This window comes from Aspergillus steynii (assembly GCF_002849105.1).
Source record: "Aspergillus steynii IBT 23096 chromosome Unknown P170scaffold_3, whole genome shotgun sequence".
Taxonomy (NCBI): Eukaryota; Fungi; Ascomycota; class Eurotiomycetes; order Eurotiales; family Aspergillaceae; genus Aspergillus; species Aspergillus steynii.
Genome location: NW_020194400.1, coordinates 1,310,735 through 1,327,137, shown reverse-complemented (window position 1 = coordinate 1,327,137; position 16,403 = coordinate 1,310,735). Strand labels below are relative to the sequence as shown.

The 16,403-nt window shown below is 54.5% G+C and overlaps 7 protein-coding genes across 7 annotated transcripts; 5 read left to right on the top strand and 2 right to left on the bottom strand.

The window, feature by feature from the left end:
• Positions 1 to 1,295: 1,295 nt before the first annotated feature.
• On the top strand, positions 1,296 to 1,801 carry P170DRAFT_142130 (uncharacterized protein). The gene has a single exon (XM_024842474.1). It carries the CDS (start codon positions 1,334 to 1,336, stop codon positions 1,724 to 1,726), a length of 393 nt encoding a protein of 130 aa, XP_024705643.1. The 5' UTR covers positions 1,296 to 1,333; the 3' UTR covers positions 1,727 to 1,801.
• Positions 1,802 to 1,999: 198 nt separating this feature from the next.
• Positions 2,000 to 3,991, top strand: P170DRAFT_405317 (sugar porter family MFS transporter). The gene is made up of 4 exons (XM_024846579.1): positions 2,000 to 2,347; positions 2,397 to 2,585; positions 2,642 to 3,581; positions 3,632 to 3,991. The coding sequence occupies exons 1-4, from the start codon at positions 2,128 to 2,130 to the stop codon at positions 3,924 to 3,926; spliced, it is 1,644 nt and encodes a 547-aa protein (XP_024705642.1). The 5' UTR covers positions 2,000 to 2,127; the 3' UTR covers positions 3,927 to 3,991.
• Positions 3,992 to 5,227: 1,236 nt separating this feature from the next.
• Positions 5,228 to 7,083, bottom strand: P170DRAFT_356300 (cytochrome P450; the record flags this gene model as incomplete). The annotated part of the gene is made up of 6 exons (XM_024844141.1): positions 5,228 to 5,655; positions 5,719 to 6,312; positions 6,387 to 6,455; positions 6,516 to 6,618; positions 6,682 to 6,798; positions 6,856 to 7,083. 6 exons carry the CDS (start codon positions 7,081 to 7,083, stop codon positions 5,228 to 5,230), a joined length of 1,539 nt encoding a protein of 512 aa, XP_024705641.1.
• Positions 7,084 to 7,989: 906 nt separating this feature from the next.
• P170DRAFT_454892 (pyridoxal phosphate-dependent decarboxylase family protein) lies at positions 7,990 to 9,638 on the top strand (the record flags this gene model as incomplete). Its single annotated transcript, XM_024851485.1, has 2 exons — positions 7,990 to 9,416; positions 9,590 to 9,638. The coding sequence occupies 2 exons, from the start codon at positions 7,990 to 7,992 to the stop codon at positions 9,636 to 9,638; spliced, it is 1,476 nt and encodes a 491-aa protein (XP_024705640.1).
• A 603-nt stretch (positions 9,639 to 10,241) lies between these two features.
• Positions 10,242 to 11,579, bottom strand: P170DRAFT_405310 (FluG family protein; the record flags this gene model as incomplete). The annotated part of the gene is made up of 1 exon (XM_024846578.1): positions 10,242 to 11,579. One exon carries the CDS (start codon positions 11,577 to 11,579, stop codon positions 10,242 to 10,244), a length of 1,338 nt encoding a protein of 445 aa, XP_024705639.1.
• Positions 11,580 to 11,838: 259 nt separating this feature from the next.
• Positions 11,839 to 13,312, top strand: P170DRAFT_508536 (putative tryptophan dimethylallyltransferase; the record flags this gene model as incomplete). Its single annotated transcript, XM_024854586.1, has 2 exons — positions 11,839 to 13,130; positions 13,180 to 13,312. The coding sequence occupies exons 1-2, from the start codon at positions 12,037 to 12,039 to the stop codon at positions 13,310 to 13,312; spliced, it is 1,227 nt and encodes a 408-aa protein (XP_024705638.1). The 5' UTR covers positions 11,839 to 12,036.
• A 1,311-nt stretch (positions 13,313 to 14,623) lies between these two features.
• Positions 14,624 to 16,394, top strand: P170DRAFT_356269 (putative MFS transporter; the record flags this gene model as incomplete). The annotated part of the gene is made up of 4 exons (XM_024844139.1): positions 14,624 to 14,757; positions 14,801 to 15,112; positions 15,170 to 15,761; positions 15,819 to 16,394. 4 exons carry the CDS (start codon positions 14,624 to 14,626, stop codon positions 16,392 to 16,394), a joined length of 1,614 nt encoding a protein of 537 aa, XP_024705637.1.
• Between the last annotated feature and the right edge of the window lie 9 nt (positions 16,395 to 16,403).

Genomic DNA, 16,403 nt, shown 5'->3' with positions numbered 1-16,403 from the left:
TCTCCGCGCCGGTGGGAATGACATCCTGGACAGAAGACTGCTGGGTAGAAGAATCCTCATCGGAACCGAGGCAAACCGCGCTCTTGTATGGGGGCAGGGAATCGAAGCCTCTGGTAGATTCGTTAAACGCATCTCCTCAAGTTTCAACCTCCCGTCGCAACAGTTCCCCACCATGTCTCACCCATTGGCTGATGGATGCGCGATCATTTCATCTGTTCGCTGCTCCTGCGCAGCCAATCAGACCCGGTTGGGTCATGTTCCCTGTTTTTGCCTCGTCGTGGCGTGGAAAGTGGGACTGACCACCCCGACGATGATTGGACTGGCGGAGGTTGGCGACGGCCAAGAAAGAGGAGAGATGGAGGAAAGCGAGAAAATTCAGCAGAAAAAGGCCGAGAACGTGGGAATAGGTAATAGCCGGGCAGACGGGGCCAGGACGGCTTCCCGTCACGATAATCTTACGGAATTGTAGGAAGCACTGGCATATAGAAAAGCAGAAACTACGCCGGACAGACCGTTATCAATTGATCCAAGTCCACTAGCACAGTGTGCGAGTCAGAAACATGGGGAGGGAGCAACGACGTCACACTGGGCCGCGGATAGGGCCGAGGTGAACTGAGCGCTCTTCTCCTCTTTCCTGGCAAAAATCCGGAGTCTCCAACCCCCGGATTCATGAATAATCGGGTCTCGTCTGGGTCCGGTGGGGATCGCTGGTATCGGGTGGTACGGTGACATGGCCCGGGTCAGTTGAGCAGGTCGATGACGATGATTCCTCTCTTTCCTTTCGCTCAACCACGCGAAGGGCCACGCGAAGGGCTCTGGACATGAAAGGGAGGATAGGCTACTGCAAGCGACAGAATCCAGACGGCATCCAGAACGGTGCTCGGAATGATGAATCATCGGTTCGCCAGCTTCTGGAAGGATGGCCGGGAATATCAATTCCTGTTCAGTTTGTCCGTCCTGGTCTGAGTGATGAGGGATTACTCCGTCTGCTCATCCGACATCCCCGGGCGGGAATTAATTTATTCAACATAATTTATTCCAATAATTTGTAGGTGGTGTAGGGAAAATAGAAAAGGAAAAAGAAAAAAGAAAAAAAAAAAACGAAGGCATTGCAGATACGGAATACAGAACGGTATTCGGTTTGTCCAGAACAGGCTAGACCGCACGCACGGCATTGGGGGGAGTGGAGCCCTGCCCGGATCGTGCAGCGCGCTAGACCAGATCCAGATTAACATGACCAATAACCACGGCGAGGGTGGTACGCCGCAGGTAACAGTCGCCCACGCCGATCCATCGTGGAGGCCCCTCGTCATATTTCCTTCGGCCATGCGACATGCTGGTAAGGAGGGTTGGCCTTGTCTGGGGCCTACCGATGTCCTCGGCCTGCGGACGACATACAACGTCGGGCCTGGTGGACCTCCCTCTCTCTGGTGCCTGTCGGTCCAGTCCGCGGTCCGGCCAATGGCGCCAGCAGAACCCGCATGAATCTGGGAAAGTCGGGGAGAATCCCATCACTAGTGAGTCGTCGCGACTCCGTAGTCTACCGGGCTGCTTTGCGTTCTCTCAATCCGGAGGTGTGGGGTCCCCCGGGTCGCTCCTCGAGTCCAATCATTCGGCCGGCCGGTCGTTTGCGATAGTCAGATGGTGTTACTTCGTCGTCCGTCCGTCTGTGCCGGTCGACTCTGCCCGGTCTCCTCCCGTGGAAGTTAAATTGGGATTACCCTGATCTGGGATGCGAAGGTCGCGCCGTCATTGGCCCGTTGGCCTGATTGGGATTATTATTTGTTTCATTATTCTTTTTCTTCCCTCGTCGCTCGGATGGCATTATGCTCGATTCCGCCTAGTCAATGTAATTCAATTACCTACAGGAACTCATCCCGGTCATGGCTGTCCGGCGGGCGTTTATAAACCCATCCACCTCCCTCTGTGTAACCTTCCGTTGATCTTTCCTGCTTCTCTTTTAACTTTCTTCCTTCCAGTTTCTTTTATACCCTCTTCCCTCGAGAGTTCCTCCGCTCCCGGTCACCTCTCTCTTCTCATGAATCGGCCTGTCTTTGCCGGTACTCCTCAATCAATTACTTAAGGAATCGTAAACACTATACACAGGGATCCGGTCCGACCTCCATCATGGCGCGCAGTTACTTGGGCCTTCAGGGCGGCAAGCTGCAGGTCGCTATCGGCCTCATTGCCGGTATGGACTTCTTGCTGTTCGGATACGATCAGGGTGTCACTGGTGGTCTTTTGACCCTCGAATCGTTCATCAAATACTTCCCCACGATTGCGACCAACGGTCAATACTGGGACGATTTAACGGCCGCTCAGCAAAGTGCTCAGTCAACTCGTCAAGGTATGTCAGTCTACGTTCTTGCTCCAGCGCTAGCTAACGGATCGAATAGGTATTGTTGTTGCTGCTTACAACTTGGGATGCTTCGCCGGTTCGATTCCCACCATCTGGGTGGGTAATTGGTTGGGTCGTCGGAAAACGATCTTCGCGGGTTCTTTCATCATGGTTATCGGGGCTCTGCTGCAGACGACCGCCTATCACCTGCCTCAGCTTATCGTCGGCCGTCTGGTCACTGGATTCGGTAAGTGACTAATATCATTGGTGCACGTCAAGAACGGGCTAACGAGTTCTGCATAGGAAACGGCATGAACACCTCGACTGTGCCTACTTGGCAATCCGAGTGCTGCAAGTCCAACCGGCGTGGCCAGTTGGTCATGATCGAAGGTGCTATGATTACCTGTGGAATTACCATCAGCTACTGGATCGACTTCGGTCTTCTCTTTGCCGACCCTAACGAGGTTGCCTGGCGATTCCCATTGGCCTTCCAGATCTTCTTTGCCGCCATCATCCTGGCCTTCGTCATGTTCCTTCCGGAGTCCCCTCGCTGGCTCGTGCTCAAGGGCCGCGAAGACGAGGCCAAGGAAGTGCTGGCTGCTCTGCTGGGCGACGAGGCCGACGAAACCTTTGTTCAGACCGAGTTTACCGCCATCAAGGCCACCGTGCTGGAGATGGCCAAGGGCTCTTTCCGCGACATGTTCACCATGGACGAGAACCGCCACTTCCACCGAACGGTCCTCGCCTACGTCAACCAGATGTTCCAGCAGATCTCCGGTATCAACCTGATCACCTACTACATCCCCGTCGTGTTGGAGAACCAGCTGGGCATGAGTCTAATCAACTCGCGACTGATTGCGGCCTGCAACGGAACCGAGTACTTTATCGCGTCGTGGATCGCCGTGTTCACCATCGAGATCTTCGGTCGCCGCACCCTGATGCTGTTTGGTGCCGCCGGTATGTCGATCTCCATGGTGATCCTCGCCATTACGGCCAGTATCTCGAATTCCGGCGCCAATGTCGCCTGTACCGTGTTCCTCTTCGTGTTCAACACCTTCTTCGCCATTGGCTGGCTGGGAATGACCTGGCTGTACCCGGCCGAGATCGTACCTCTGAAGATCCGCGCGCCTGCCAACGCTCTGGCTACCTCGTCCAACTGGATCTTCAACTTCATGGTCGTCATGATCACCCCGGTTGCCTTCCAGAACATCAAATACCAGACTTATATCATTTTTGCCGTTATGTAAGTTCTTTCCTCTTGGATGTAAGTGGAATACCAACTAACCAACACAGTAATGCGGCCATCTTCCCGGTTGTCTACTTCTTCTACCCCGAGACGACCCGCCGGTCCTTGGAAGAGATGGACCGGATCTTCCGCAAGACCAAGAGCGTGTTCTCCCTGGTCAAGACCGCTCGCGACGAGCCCCACATGTACGGCAAGAAGGGCGAGCTCCTGCACACCCTGGCGGACGTGGAGGACGATGCGGTGCGTCGTGCCAGCGTGCTGAACCACACCCACAAGTCGCTGGAGAAGGACAGCGACGAGAACGTGAGCGTGGAGCACGCCAACGATGTCGAGAAGGCGTGATCGATAGAATCGCTGTTTCTTTTTATGGATGATACCATGATTGTGTTTTGTTATTTTACCGTGCCGTGCTTACAGCCCCTTGCATCGGCACGTTGGACACGTTGGAGGCAATTCGCCCCACTGGTCCTATCCTTACTTATACCCATGTTGCTTCTTGTAATTAGATACCAGCTGAGGCTGAGAATCTAGTTGGTTACTTACCATATCATTCCTGGTCGTCGTACAGCACAGTGGGGTAGGATGATCGACGCAGGGGCGTCGTACAAGTCCCCTACTACCCCTGTATCTGTAGTCTGTACGTTCCAATTCCCACGACTGATCTAGAACACGCCACGCTTAGAAGCTAACCCGTCCGAAGCACCTGGCTCGAACTGTTACACCGAGCCGGCTAGTCTGCAGGTTTCCGCGCCGCAGGCCAGCACAGTCACCCCTTACACCCGGGAACCCTCAATGCATCAATCAGGCTGCATGCCGACACTGACTCGGCTTGGCTCGTCTCGGCCGATGACATTCCACGTCGATCGGAACACCTATCCCTACTCCAGCTAACTAGTGTCCAGGTAGAGTCGTTTTCATATCCCTCGGCTTCTCCGAGTCCAGTCGAGTCGAGTCAAGCCGAGGCTCGAATATAATCCATTTCGATCCACCAACATTCCTCCCTCCGGGTGCACCAGATCCGGAGCCTGGGGTGAGCCGAGATCCAATGTGGAGGCGATTGTCCCGTACTTTTTAGTCCCGGTCGTCCACGCGAGTCAGGTCGCCGCATGCGGAAGGCCGAGATCTGAGGAATGTGGGCGATCTGGGGGGAGCCGATCTGATGGGGTATTCATGGGTATCGATATGAAGAGGATATAATCATATATGCTGTATTGTGTACGGAGTAGATTGTTATTCGTTGCAGTGCTTCTTTAAAAGATAAATGCCAACGCGTAAAATAAAAAGAAAAGAAAAAACGAGAAAAATCCAATATAACAAGTGACACCACAGGTCAAGCACTACGGTAGCAACAATGGACGACACTGGCCAACCAAGCTAGAACAAGTCGTCAAGGCTCCAGAGACTGCAAAAAGGGACAAGAAGGTACGACCAGCAAGAAGCGAAAGACTGTCACTGTATATCTGCGTTACATTTGGTTGGGGTTAGATCCCGCCTGTAATACACAGTTCAACAATTGTAGGTGAATAAAATAGACTTTGAGGGTCTCTTTCATATACATCATACCCTCCCAAAAAGATAATTTTATAACTTTTATAACAATTCTTATTGAAAGAAGCCTCTTAGCCCAAACAAAAGGCCCTCCTTCACAAACGGATCTCCTCCTCCCGTCGTCTAAGCTTGATTTCGATCTTTGAATTCGGTAACAGGTTGTGTCCACGCGTCTCAATACGACTTTGTTCCGGCGATACCATATCGAAATCATACTTCAACAGAATATGACACAACGCTACCTTACCAAAAGCAGCAGCGTAGTGTCTTCCAGGACAGGCCTGTTTTCCGTATCCAAAGCCCATATGATTCGGACTCGTTGCGGTCAGTTGGTAAGGGCTCAGCGCGGAATTCTTCTCCGTTTTGCGCAGATTGGCAAACCGGTACCCGTCGTATTTGTCGCCGTCCGGCCAGACCGAGGCGTCCATCATATGGCATGCTGAGACCATGACCGCGGTTCCCTTCGGGATGGTTAGTCCGTCGGGTAGGACTACTTTCTCTTTGGCGACTCGGAGCATGTTGACTGGCGTTGCGGTCAGTTAAGGGGATGGATTTGGGCGTATAATGGGTAGGTTGGATCATGTACCGTAACTGAGTGGTCTGAGTCGTTGACCTTCCTTAATCGCACTGTCGAGAAGGTATAGCTTCTGTAGGGACGAATTGGTTAATCCCTCCTTTCCAACCACCTCGATGATCTCCTTCCTCAGGTCAGCCACCAGCTTCGGATCGCCGGAGAGATCACAGATGAGTTTCGCAAGCAAGTCGGAGGATGTATCCAGCGACGCCAGCGCAAGTGTGATCAACAATGTCGTAAAGTCATACGCATTGCCTTTGCTCGCCTCCTGTAGCCAGCTCAGCCCATTTACATCCGCATCGCCCTTCTCATTGCCCGAGCCAGGGCCAAACTGTTGATCCAGCAGCGGCTGCAGATACTGTGTAGCTTCGTGAAGATGCGCCCGCGCCTTGCGACAGCTCGGAAGAAACCAGGAAGCCAGACGTCTCGTGGGCGGGGGCCATCGGCGCAACGCATGCGCCGCAACGAATAGCTCTTCCACGAACTCCTCCATGAGGCTGAGCCAGGCTGGGTTCCGACACAGGTCGTTGTCGCCGAGGAATACGCGAAAGACCATCTGTGCGACGATCTGACTTACGGAGCTTCTCAGGTTGACTTGGTGCCAGTCTGCATTCGGGTGAGATACTTCTGTCGGTATTCCTCTATTTGGGGATTTGGGGATTTCAGAGAGATCTACATACCGGATTTTTGAGTCCAGTTCCGATCCAGAGCCCTGCTAGCTTCTGTGGAAAGTGGACCGATGAGTTTGGCTTGGATCCGAGGGTTAGTGGGATTCTGTGATGCAATTCTGTGATGCGGAGCCAACTTACGAGTCTGGGGCGACAGTTTCGCTCGGACAGTAGTCTGTATAATCTTTGATTCCAAGGCTATGTTCGAGAGTGGCTCGAAACCCGGGATCCCGGCATGGAAGTCCTACAAGTCGGCCAGAGGCAGTGAAGTCAGTATCAGCACTGGATTGCTGTGATAAACACGAACCCCGCCTAGAAACAACCCTAAATCAAGCTTGTCATCACTGCGAATCACATCTGCGTACTTAGGGCTCAGAATCAAGCGGAAGTGTGAATCTGTGCAGAGGTAAAACGCGTCTCCGCCCTACTGGCAAGGTCAGTTCTTACTCTCATAGCAGCTTGCATACAAAGCTCCGCTCACACTTTTCAGCCCAGACCGGATGAGTCCGGCCGGATCAGCAAGATACCGTTTTTTCGCATTGCTATAGCCCAGCTCGAACCATTTTCGGTCGTTGAAGACTGGCAGTCGGGATGGATTCCGGATCCTTGCTCTGGTCTGGACAATCACATAGGCTATAATTATCACTCCCAAGACAGCCCCGGTGGCAGGAGAGTCGGGATGAAGCCAGGTCCAGGGCCAAGTGGCCATTTTTGAATCTTTAATTTATGCTGTTCTATGAAAGTAGTTGAGGAAGTTAGAATGGCGAGCTTGAGGACTTGAGGTTTTATGTTGGTATATATCGATGTGCAGTCAAGTCCCTGTCTGATGAATTCAGAAGTTCAGTCTCCGAGAATGGCAGACGAGGGCGCATTTTTAGCAATTGCAGACATGCGCATGCATAAAGTATCCATATACTATCGTAGACTAGGAAGTATAGCTCAATACCGAATCAGGATTGGTGGACATGTCATATTTACTATTTAAATCCGATCCCAGATGACATGATTCAATATAGACAAATATAGCCACATCTGGGTACAACGATCTTTCAAACACTCGTAAGAAAGAATGATCAGATCTCTACATAGGTAGAGCCATATTTAATGCCCGATCATTGTTTTATACTATCCTTGAAGTTTTGCAAAAGCAACCTTAGGATGCTCGAAGTAGGTGATCATCGCACGAAGCTTCACCGCAATTTCACTGATCTGAACTCCAAATATGATATGTTTAATATAACTGCGTCCATATACCCGCCCCATTATCTCAATCTGCTCGATTCAGCTGATGGCAACACTCTACGCATCCCATACGCGCACACAGATGCAAGGTACAACCGCATTCGTGTTTTCCGACTCTAAATAGCATTTAATGGGTTGATTGTTTTATCTTACTACATATCTCAGAAAATACAAATTTGAACAGAGGATCGTTAGACAGCGCTTCACCTTTATTAGGGGTTGTCAATTTGATGTATTTTTCTTCTTTCTTATTCAACTCTTCGAGTACAGCTTCTGCTTCGCCAGCCTACCACATTTCTCTATAAATTCTTGATTATTATGCACTTCCTGCCATCTTATCACCGGTGAATTGTTTCTTTCTTAAAGTCCTAATATGCCTTCCCATGAAGAAAAGTCCGATGACGGGCTGTCTGAGATCATGCTGGAAACAGAATCTCTCTTGACTCGACTTTTCACGATCAAATCTCCAGCACCATCCGATCCCATTGTTCAAAAGCTCAATGCCCATGAGATACAAAACATGCAGCATCAACTGATGCCTGATGACCATCCTCGAGATCTTTCTTCCGCACTTCAACAAGCGATGGCAGTCTTCGATAACCGCATGCGCCTCACCCACCCCCGTTGCTTCTCCTACATCCCCGTCTGTCCCAACCCCGTTGCCCTGTTGGGTGACCTCCTCACTTCTGTCTTCAATGTAAACGCTGCCAGTTGGGACGTGGGCTCTGGTCCCAGCGCGGTCGAAACAGCCATGATAGCCTGGCTGGGCGCCCAGCTTGGACTGCCCGACTCAGTCGAAGGATGCTTTGTCTCCGGCGGCTCGATGGGCAACATGACAGCCATCGTTGCGGCGCGAGACGAGATCCTTCATCCCCTGCAGCGCGCATACGCCATCATCTACATCTCCGACCAGACACACATCTCCATCCTCAAGGCCCTCCACATCACCGGCTTCACGCACCACCAGGTCCGCAAGATCCCCACCGACGATGACTTCCGCATCGATGTCGACATCCTGCGACGCACCGTCGCTTCCGACCGCCACTCCGGCCTCGTTCCTTTCCTGCTTGTCGCCACCTGCGGCACCACCAACACCGGCAGCATCGACCCTCTGCATGCGCTAGCGGATCTCGCGCGCGACGAAGGCCTCTGGCTCCATGTCGACGGCGCATACGGTGCCTCCATCGCGCTCTCCGATCAGCACCGCTCCCTCGTTGACGGGATCGGTCGCGCAGACAGCATCTCCTGGGACGGCCACAAATGGCTCTTCCAGACCTACGGCTGCGGGATCGTACTCACGCGTCGCTCTGGCTCGCTTCGCCGCAGCTTCGCCGTGGACGCCGAGTACATCCGCGACTCAACGGTACCCGAGGGGACCACGAACTTCTACAACCTCGGCCCCGAGCTCAGTCGGCCTGCGCGCGCCATGTCTCTCTGGCTCACTTTGCGAGTCCTCGGTCGTCGTCGCATGGGCGAGATGATCGACCGGGGTTTCCTCCTTGCGCGCACCGCAGACCACAGCATCCGTCAGTACAGGGACTGGATCATCGCGGCGCCGACGGTCGCCAGCATTGTAGTTTTTCGGTACGCGCCGCCGGGCCTGGACGACGGGGCGCTGGACGCGTTGAACAAGGCCATTTCACGGCGTCTCCTGGCCGAGGATGTTGCTGCTATTCTCACGACTACGGTTCGCGGACGCACTGTGCTTCGGATGTGTGCTATGAATCCTCTTGTGGAGCCGGAGACGATCGAGGATGTGATACGTCGAGTGGATGGGATCGCGCGGTCGGAGGCGTCCAGGTACAGGTATTATCCGAGTGTGGATAAGAGGCTGCATGTTCATTGTCAAGAGTGCTCTGGGGATGATGTTTTGCAAGATGTGCGTTGAGGTCTATCAGCTACCTGGGCTGAGAGCATCAAGGTTGGGGCTTAGATATCTTGGCCAGCTGATTTCACTGTTTATACTTATATAGACGCAAGGAGAGCCATTTTCAATTGGGATCTGCCATGTATCTTGGCTGAGGTGTTCCTGCTTGAAGTGAATGATGTTTCCCTGACTTCAGGTTTGATTTTAATTGGGAGAGATGGTGTAGATACGCTGTTGGTCTATATGGTTAGTTAGTGCGATAGCGCCTCTAATATTAATGTGATGGTGGTGTATACCATTCTGTGGATATCAACTCCGGCTACCTCTAGTTATTTTACAACGATACCTGAACCCGTGCAGTAGATGTGCCCCCCCCCCCCCCCCCCCCCCCCCTTGCAGCAGGCGCTTCTATCGAAGATTAACCTTCGATTCCTGATCATCAAGTGTCTATAAATACTGGCGGTGAGCTCGTTGGGTATTTGCATGCAGATCGAACTCTGATGCAGCTTACCAGTACACATCACATCTATCCCCCCATGCATTACATACATCGCTGGTCACAAAGTCAATTGACATGACACGTACGAACTCAGATAGGCCACCGCTTGATTCACGCTTCTTGATTTGGCGGCTATATCGTTGGCACAGTTGTTGGATTGCTGTCACACTACTTAGGTATCAACATAACTGTTCAACGTAAAGCATGTAAATCGCCAGAGAATCCTCCTATTCCTCACTCAAACGCAGATTCTAGAGATTCAATACCGCGAAATAAACCACACCCGCTGCTCTTCAGGCCCCATCTGCTGCACAACCTTCATCTCGCCTCTCTTCACGGCAAGATACGTCGACACCAGCGCATCCCCCAGCACCTCCCTTAGCCCTTCATCCGCCTCCAAACACTCCAGACTCTCGACCAGCCCAGCCGGCATCTTCGTCGTGATGCCCAATTCTGCCCGCTCCTGCTCTGACATCCTCCCAGGCTCGCCGAGACAAGGACCTGCGCTCAGAACCAAGCCTCGACGCACCCCGTCCACCCCCGCGCCCAGCAACGCACACAACCCCAGGTACGGATTCGCCAGCCCGTCCATCATCTTGACTTCGAACCGCTCGCTCGCGATCCGCCGCAGGATCGTCTCCCGGTTCTCCCACCCCCAGCACACATACTCACCCCCGCTCGAGATGCCCCCCGCGACCCGACCGTAGCTGATCTCCTGGGGTAGCGTGAACGCAGAGAGAGCGGGGAAATGGTCCAGGATGCCGGCGAAGAACGACTGCGCGGTCGAGGCGTCCGCAGCCCCGGACGCGGAGTTGAGCGAAATGTGAACGTGGGCTCCCGTGCCGGGCTGGGTGGGCGATAACCGCGGATGCAGAGTGGCGCGGTAGCCGTGCTTGATTGCGAGTTTCATGACCGTCTGACGAGCGAGGACGAGGGCGTCGACGGCGCGGAGGGGCGAGGTTGGCGGCAGGACGAACTCCCACTGCCCCGGGGCGAGTTCGGCGTGGAACTGCTGCACCATGATGCCGAGGGACTGCAGCGCCAGGACGGCTTCTTCCAGGAGGCCGAGGAGGAGCTCGTCGTCGCGGGTCATGCTGCACCAGGCGTGGTCGGTGTTGGCGGGCTCGTAGGTGACTCGTCCGTCGGGCAGGGTGCGCTGCCGGAGGAGGGTGAATTCCAGCTCGAAGCCGACGAGGAGCGAGCAGTTGGATTTCTGCTCGATGGAGTGGGCTAGTGCGTCGAGCTTTGTGCGAGCGCATTCGTCCAGGGGAGTCTTTCCGCGATCGGTCCATGAGGCCATGACGACGGCCTTGTTGGGATGCAGGGAGGGCGACAGGGATCGCAGATCGGGTTGGAGACGAAACGAGCCGGTCAGGGTGCCTCCGTCGGCGATGTTATCGCGAGGCAGAAGGTGGAGGATGACGCTGGGGACGGAGATGCCTTGGTTGGTCTCCAGCAGGCGCTCGAACGCCGGTCGAGGGACGACGCGGACTAGATTGGTGCCGATGTACGTGGTGAACAGCACCCAGACGAAGTCGACGCCGGGGTGATTGGCGTGGAACTGCTGCCATCGAGCCAGGGCGCTTGATTTGGTCATGTTGAGTTGGCATGGACAGGACATTCGGTCTCTAGAAATCTGGCAGCTCGGCTCTGCAGTGGACGAGTAGACATTGTGCCTGTCATGTATTTATATCTTCCATGGCCTATCATGGATTCATCGGAATGGAATCACTGTGATCGTGACAGAAATATTTGTCTTTCCGACTCATAGAATGCGACGTGTGCATATGCACCTGTGCGCAAGACTGGATCAGAAGGCTGAATTACACCGACATTTCTATACTTTCTGATCCATCGTTGCAGCTTGCATGTATAATGGCATGCATGAAGATCACTGCCTCTTGCTTTCTCTGTAGATCGCTCGTAGATCGCTCTCCAGCTCTTCGACTGAGGAATAAACATCTGGGAAAAAGGCCCTCCCACTCGGTTCTTTCCTTTCTCCTCTAACCTCGCACACTGGAAGTACGCAGCACGAGCATCACGCTGACGACAACATGGTGCGAGCAAATGCCCTCCAATTCGAGCTGCTTGACCAGTCCACCCGCTGCGCAGATGAGAGCCAAAGAGAATGGTGGCAAAAGACCGGACCTCTACTGGCCAGCTTGATGAGCTGGGCAGGCTACACGAGCCAGTCCCAGCGTCAGTGTCTGATCTTCTACCACGCCTGCATCGTCCCCTATCTTGGACCGTATCCCCAGACCTTCCCCAGCGCCATGACGCACAACGAGCTTCCCCTAGAACTCAGCATCAACTTCCAACAGCGGGGTGGCGCCAGTCCGGTGATTCGAGTCGCCGTGGAACCTCTTACCTCTGTTTCTGGCACCAGCCAGGACCCGTACAACCTGAGCCCGATCCGCGACTTTCTGTCTCGTCTGGAACAGCTCGATCTGGAGGGATATGACAGTCGGGTATTCGAGCACTTCTACCCCCAGCATACCCTGAGCGAACGCGAGTGTCGAGACCTGCAGGCGCGAAACGAGGCGATCCGCGAACTCTCGCAGGTGTCGTTCGGGTTCGACCTCAAGCCCGACGGCATCGCCGCGAAGGGGTACACGTTTCCGGCCCTGAAATGCCACGCGGCAGGGACAGATCTGTGCTCTGTGGTCCTTGGCTCCGTCCGCGCGTATCTGGGAGCTGCGGACCGGTACAACACGCTGGGTTTGATGCAGGAGTATATCGAAACGACCGACGCAAGGGACAACTTCGGATTCGTGTTCTCGCATGACTGCGCGCCGCCAGAGCAGTCCCGCTTCAAGCTGTACGGCCGCACCAAGGACATCTCCTGGGACAGGGTGCGGGAGATATGGACGCTGGGCGGGCGGATCGACTCGTCCGAGGCCAGCACCGGTCTGGAATATCTGCACCAGCTGTGGACGCTGTTGCGGATGGACGAGCCCCATCCGCTGGGTCTGCATCTGGTGTGGAACTACGAAACGAAGGCCGGGTTGACGGCGCCAGCGACTAAGATCTACTTCCCTTTGTACGGCCTCAATGACCAGAGCAACGTGCGTGCTGTCGCGCAGTACCTCACGCACATCGGACTGGAGGAGTATGGGAATGCCTACGAGCAGGCTGTCCGAGATACTTTGTAAGTTGATCCGGTCATTTGTGATGGACCTCGTGGACTAATTGCTCAGCCCCGGGTTGGATATTCGGCAGACCGATCGCCTGATTTGCTGGGTTTCGTTCGCCTATACGGAGTCGAGGGGGGTGTATCTGAGTGTTTACTATCACTCTTCGCTGGAGTATCCTTGGCTCTCCGACAGCTGACTTCCTCGTCTGAAGCCACCAAGAAGCATCGAGAAGCTTCTAAAGACGAGAGGGCAAAACGAAACATGGATGAAGCGGTTGCAAGAACGCTTAGACAGGAGGAAGGGTCTAGGGGACATGAATCGTCCCCCCGATGCCTTCACCGCCCGGGAGAGCGAGGGTCAGGGGCACATGCAGGGGTTTGGACCAAGTTTTTTAAATTGCAGGTTGGACCTTGAGGTGACTGTCTCGAGCATGGACGTAGAATGTATTACCACAAGGGGGGTGTACTCGGAGAAGCTACACACGTCGTTAGTACCCCCGGATCTACTGGGACCATTCTGATATCAGCTTAGCTCATAATGTCATATAATTCAACTAATGGAGCCAAAGTGTTGAGTCACGCCGAGACTCCAGCCCACTACATCTGGTCACCGGGAGGTAAATGGCGTTCCCAACCAGATAATGATTGACTGCCGAGTATACTCGATCATAATTCTCCCGAGATCGGCCACAACAGACCACTCGGGATGACTTCGTTCTCCGCCGCCAAAGGTTGAGCTCTTCCCGCCCGCTGATTGGCTGCGGCGCCACTCCGACGGTCGGCTTTTTCTTTTCTCTTCATTTTTTACCTTCTTGCCTTCATCTTCCTGTCGTCTTCACTTCCGTTCGTTGACCTCGGTGTTCAGTTTGACTGCTTCTAGCTTAAGCTTCTAGCTTCTAGCTGACAGCTTAATCGAACAAAATCAACCTCGGTCGGGAAGTCCAGCGGACCCCAGCTCGGCTATCGTCCGAATCAATCAGTTAATCTATCGATCTATCATATCGGCACTTGCTGAAGATTACATCCCTGCATCCGGTCATCATTCAATTTCATCCAATTCATCCAATTCATCCGCCTCGTCTGCATCAAGCCATGTGCTTCCCTCAGGTATGTCCTTGGCCCGGTCGACCGGAGAATATCCTCGTGAGATGAGGGGTTACACATCCACCCGATTACTGTGCCTTTCTCATTTCCCCGTCAGACAAGAAACTAATGAAATACCGCATGGTTCGTGATAAATAGGCTTGAACCGTGAAGCCAAGTGGATCGACCGTCACGTTCGCTCGAGTCCAGAACTGCGGGGTTGCGCGAACTTTTCGTCTTGGACGATCTTGGTCTTTTTTTGCTTTTCTTCCTGTGGATTGGATTTCTTTCCTCTTTCCTCTTTCTTGAATCTTCCTAAATCTCTCGACTCTCTTTAATCCTTCTTACTTCCGGCCCATCTGGTAAGTTCTGGAGTGGCGTCCAATGACAAGATCCGAGATCACTAACCAAGTTTTAGCTACGCCATGTCGTCGACGCCCCCTCTCGACGACGCGGATAAGCATCCGCCCGAGAATGTTCACGAAGGCTATCAGGACAGTCGCGACGACGTCGAGTCGGGCGTAGAGCCCGACGTCGCCAACATCGAGCGCATCTATCGGTGAGTCGAATCCGAAGAAAGCAGGAATCCGCTGACCGAACAGAAAATTGGACTTCCGCATCATCCCCGCCTTCTGGGTGCTGTATTTCCTCTGCTCCGCCATTCGATCCAATGTCGGTCTGGCGCAGACCATGAACTCGGATGTCAAGCATGATCTCGGTTCCGTTTTGAACCTGACGCCCCACCAGATCTCCACGGGCCTGGCCTTGTTCTACGTCTGTTATGTCGTGTTCGACCTGCCGTCCAACCTGATCATGACGCGCCTGAGCCCGCACGTCTGGATGAGTCGCATTGTCATCAGTGTCGGTATTATCGGTGCCTGCATGGCTGCGATGAAAGCCGCCTGGAGTTTATAGTACGTCCTTTTTTTATCCTCCCCCCTATCTTTCACCCACGTGCTGATGACTACCAGTCTTCTGCGTCTTCTTCTGGGTATCGTCATCGCCGGCATGTGGCCCGGCATGGCTTACTATCTCACCCTCTTCTATCCCCCGTCGCGAACCGGCAAACGCATCGGCCAGTACTACACGGCCGCGCAGGTCTCCGCCGCCGTCGTCGGTCTGGTGTCGGCCGGGTTCCAGAAAATGGACGGCGCGCAAGGCCTCGTCGGCTTCCAGTGGATGTTCCTCGTCTACGGTGTCATCACCGTGGCCGTCGGCATCGTGCTGCTCTGGTGGCTGCCCGACCGGCCCACGGCGCCCGGCGAGGAGCCGTCGCAGCAGAAGTACCTGCGATGGATCCCGCGCAGCCCGCCGGCGCTGACCGGCCGCGACGCCGAAATCCACTACCATGACCTGCGGCGCGTGTACCACCGGCCGCAGTGGAGCGTGCGCGACCTCACGCGCGTGCTCTTGGACTGGCGGCTGTGGCCGCTGCTGATCATGTACTTTGGCGTGGTGGGCGTAGGCATTGGCGTGCAGAACTACGCTACCGTTATCATTAAGGGGATCAACCCGAGCCTGAACGGCATCGACCTGAGTCTTCTGACTGCTCCGATCTGGATTGTACGCCTCCCTCATCTCTGGTCTTCCTACTCTGATCGTCAATACTAACCTCAATAGATGGACCTCATCGCCATTCTTCTGGTCACCCCCCTCTCCGACCGCTTCCACCGCCACCGCGCCATTTTCTTCTCCATCCCCGTCTGCTTCCAGATCCTCGGCCTCCTGCTGACCACGTACGCCGGGACCGCGTCCAACTCGTGGCCGCGCTACGGCGGGCTGCTCATCGTCGGCTTCGGCCTGGGTCCTACCGTGCCCATCACGATGACCTGGACGACGGAGATCTTCCAGCCGCGGCACGGCGAAGTCGGTGTGGCGGCGGCATCGGCGGTGGTCTCGGGCTTGGGCAATCTCGGCTCCATCCTGACCACGTATGCGCTGTACACGGGGTGGAAGAGCGACTACGAAGCGGAGGGGCGGGCGAAGTACCGCAAGAGTAACCTGGTGATGGTGGGGATTTTGTGCGCGAGTATCCTGGCGTCGGTGGTGATGGAGATTCTGCTGCGCATTGTGGATGGGCGGAAACGGAGAGACGGCGAGGAGGACAAGATTGTGGACGGGGCGGCGAGACGAGAGAGAGAGCAGAGGGGACTGGATGGGCTGTTCCGCTTTGGCATGTTCCGGCGCAACAACTGATCTGTCGGT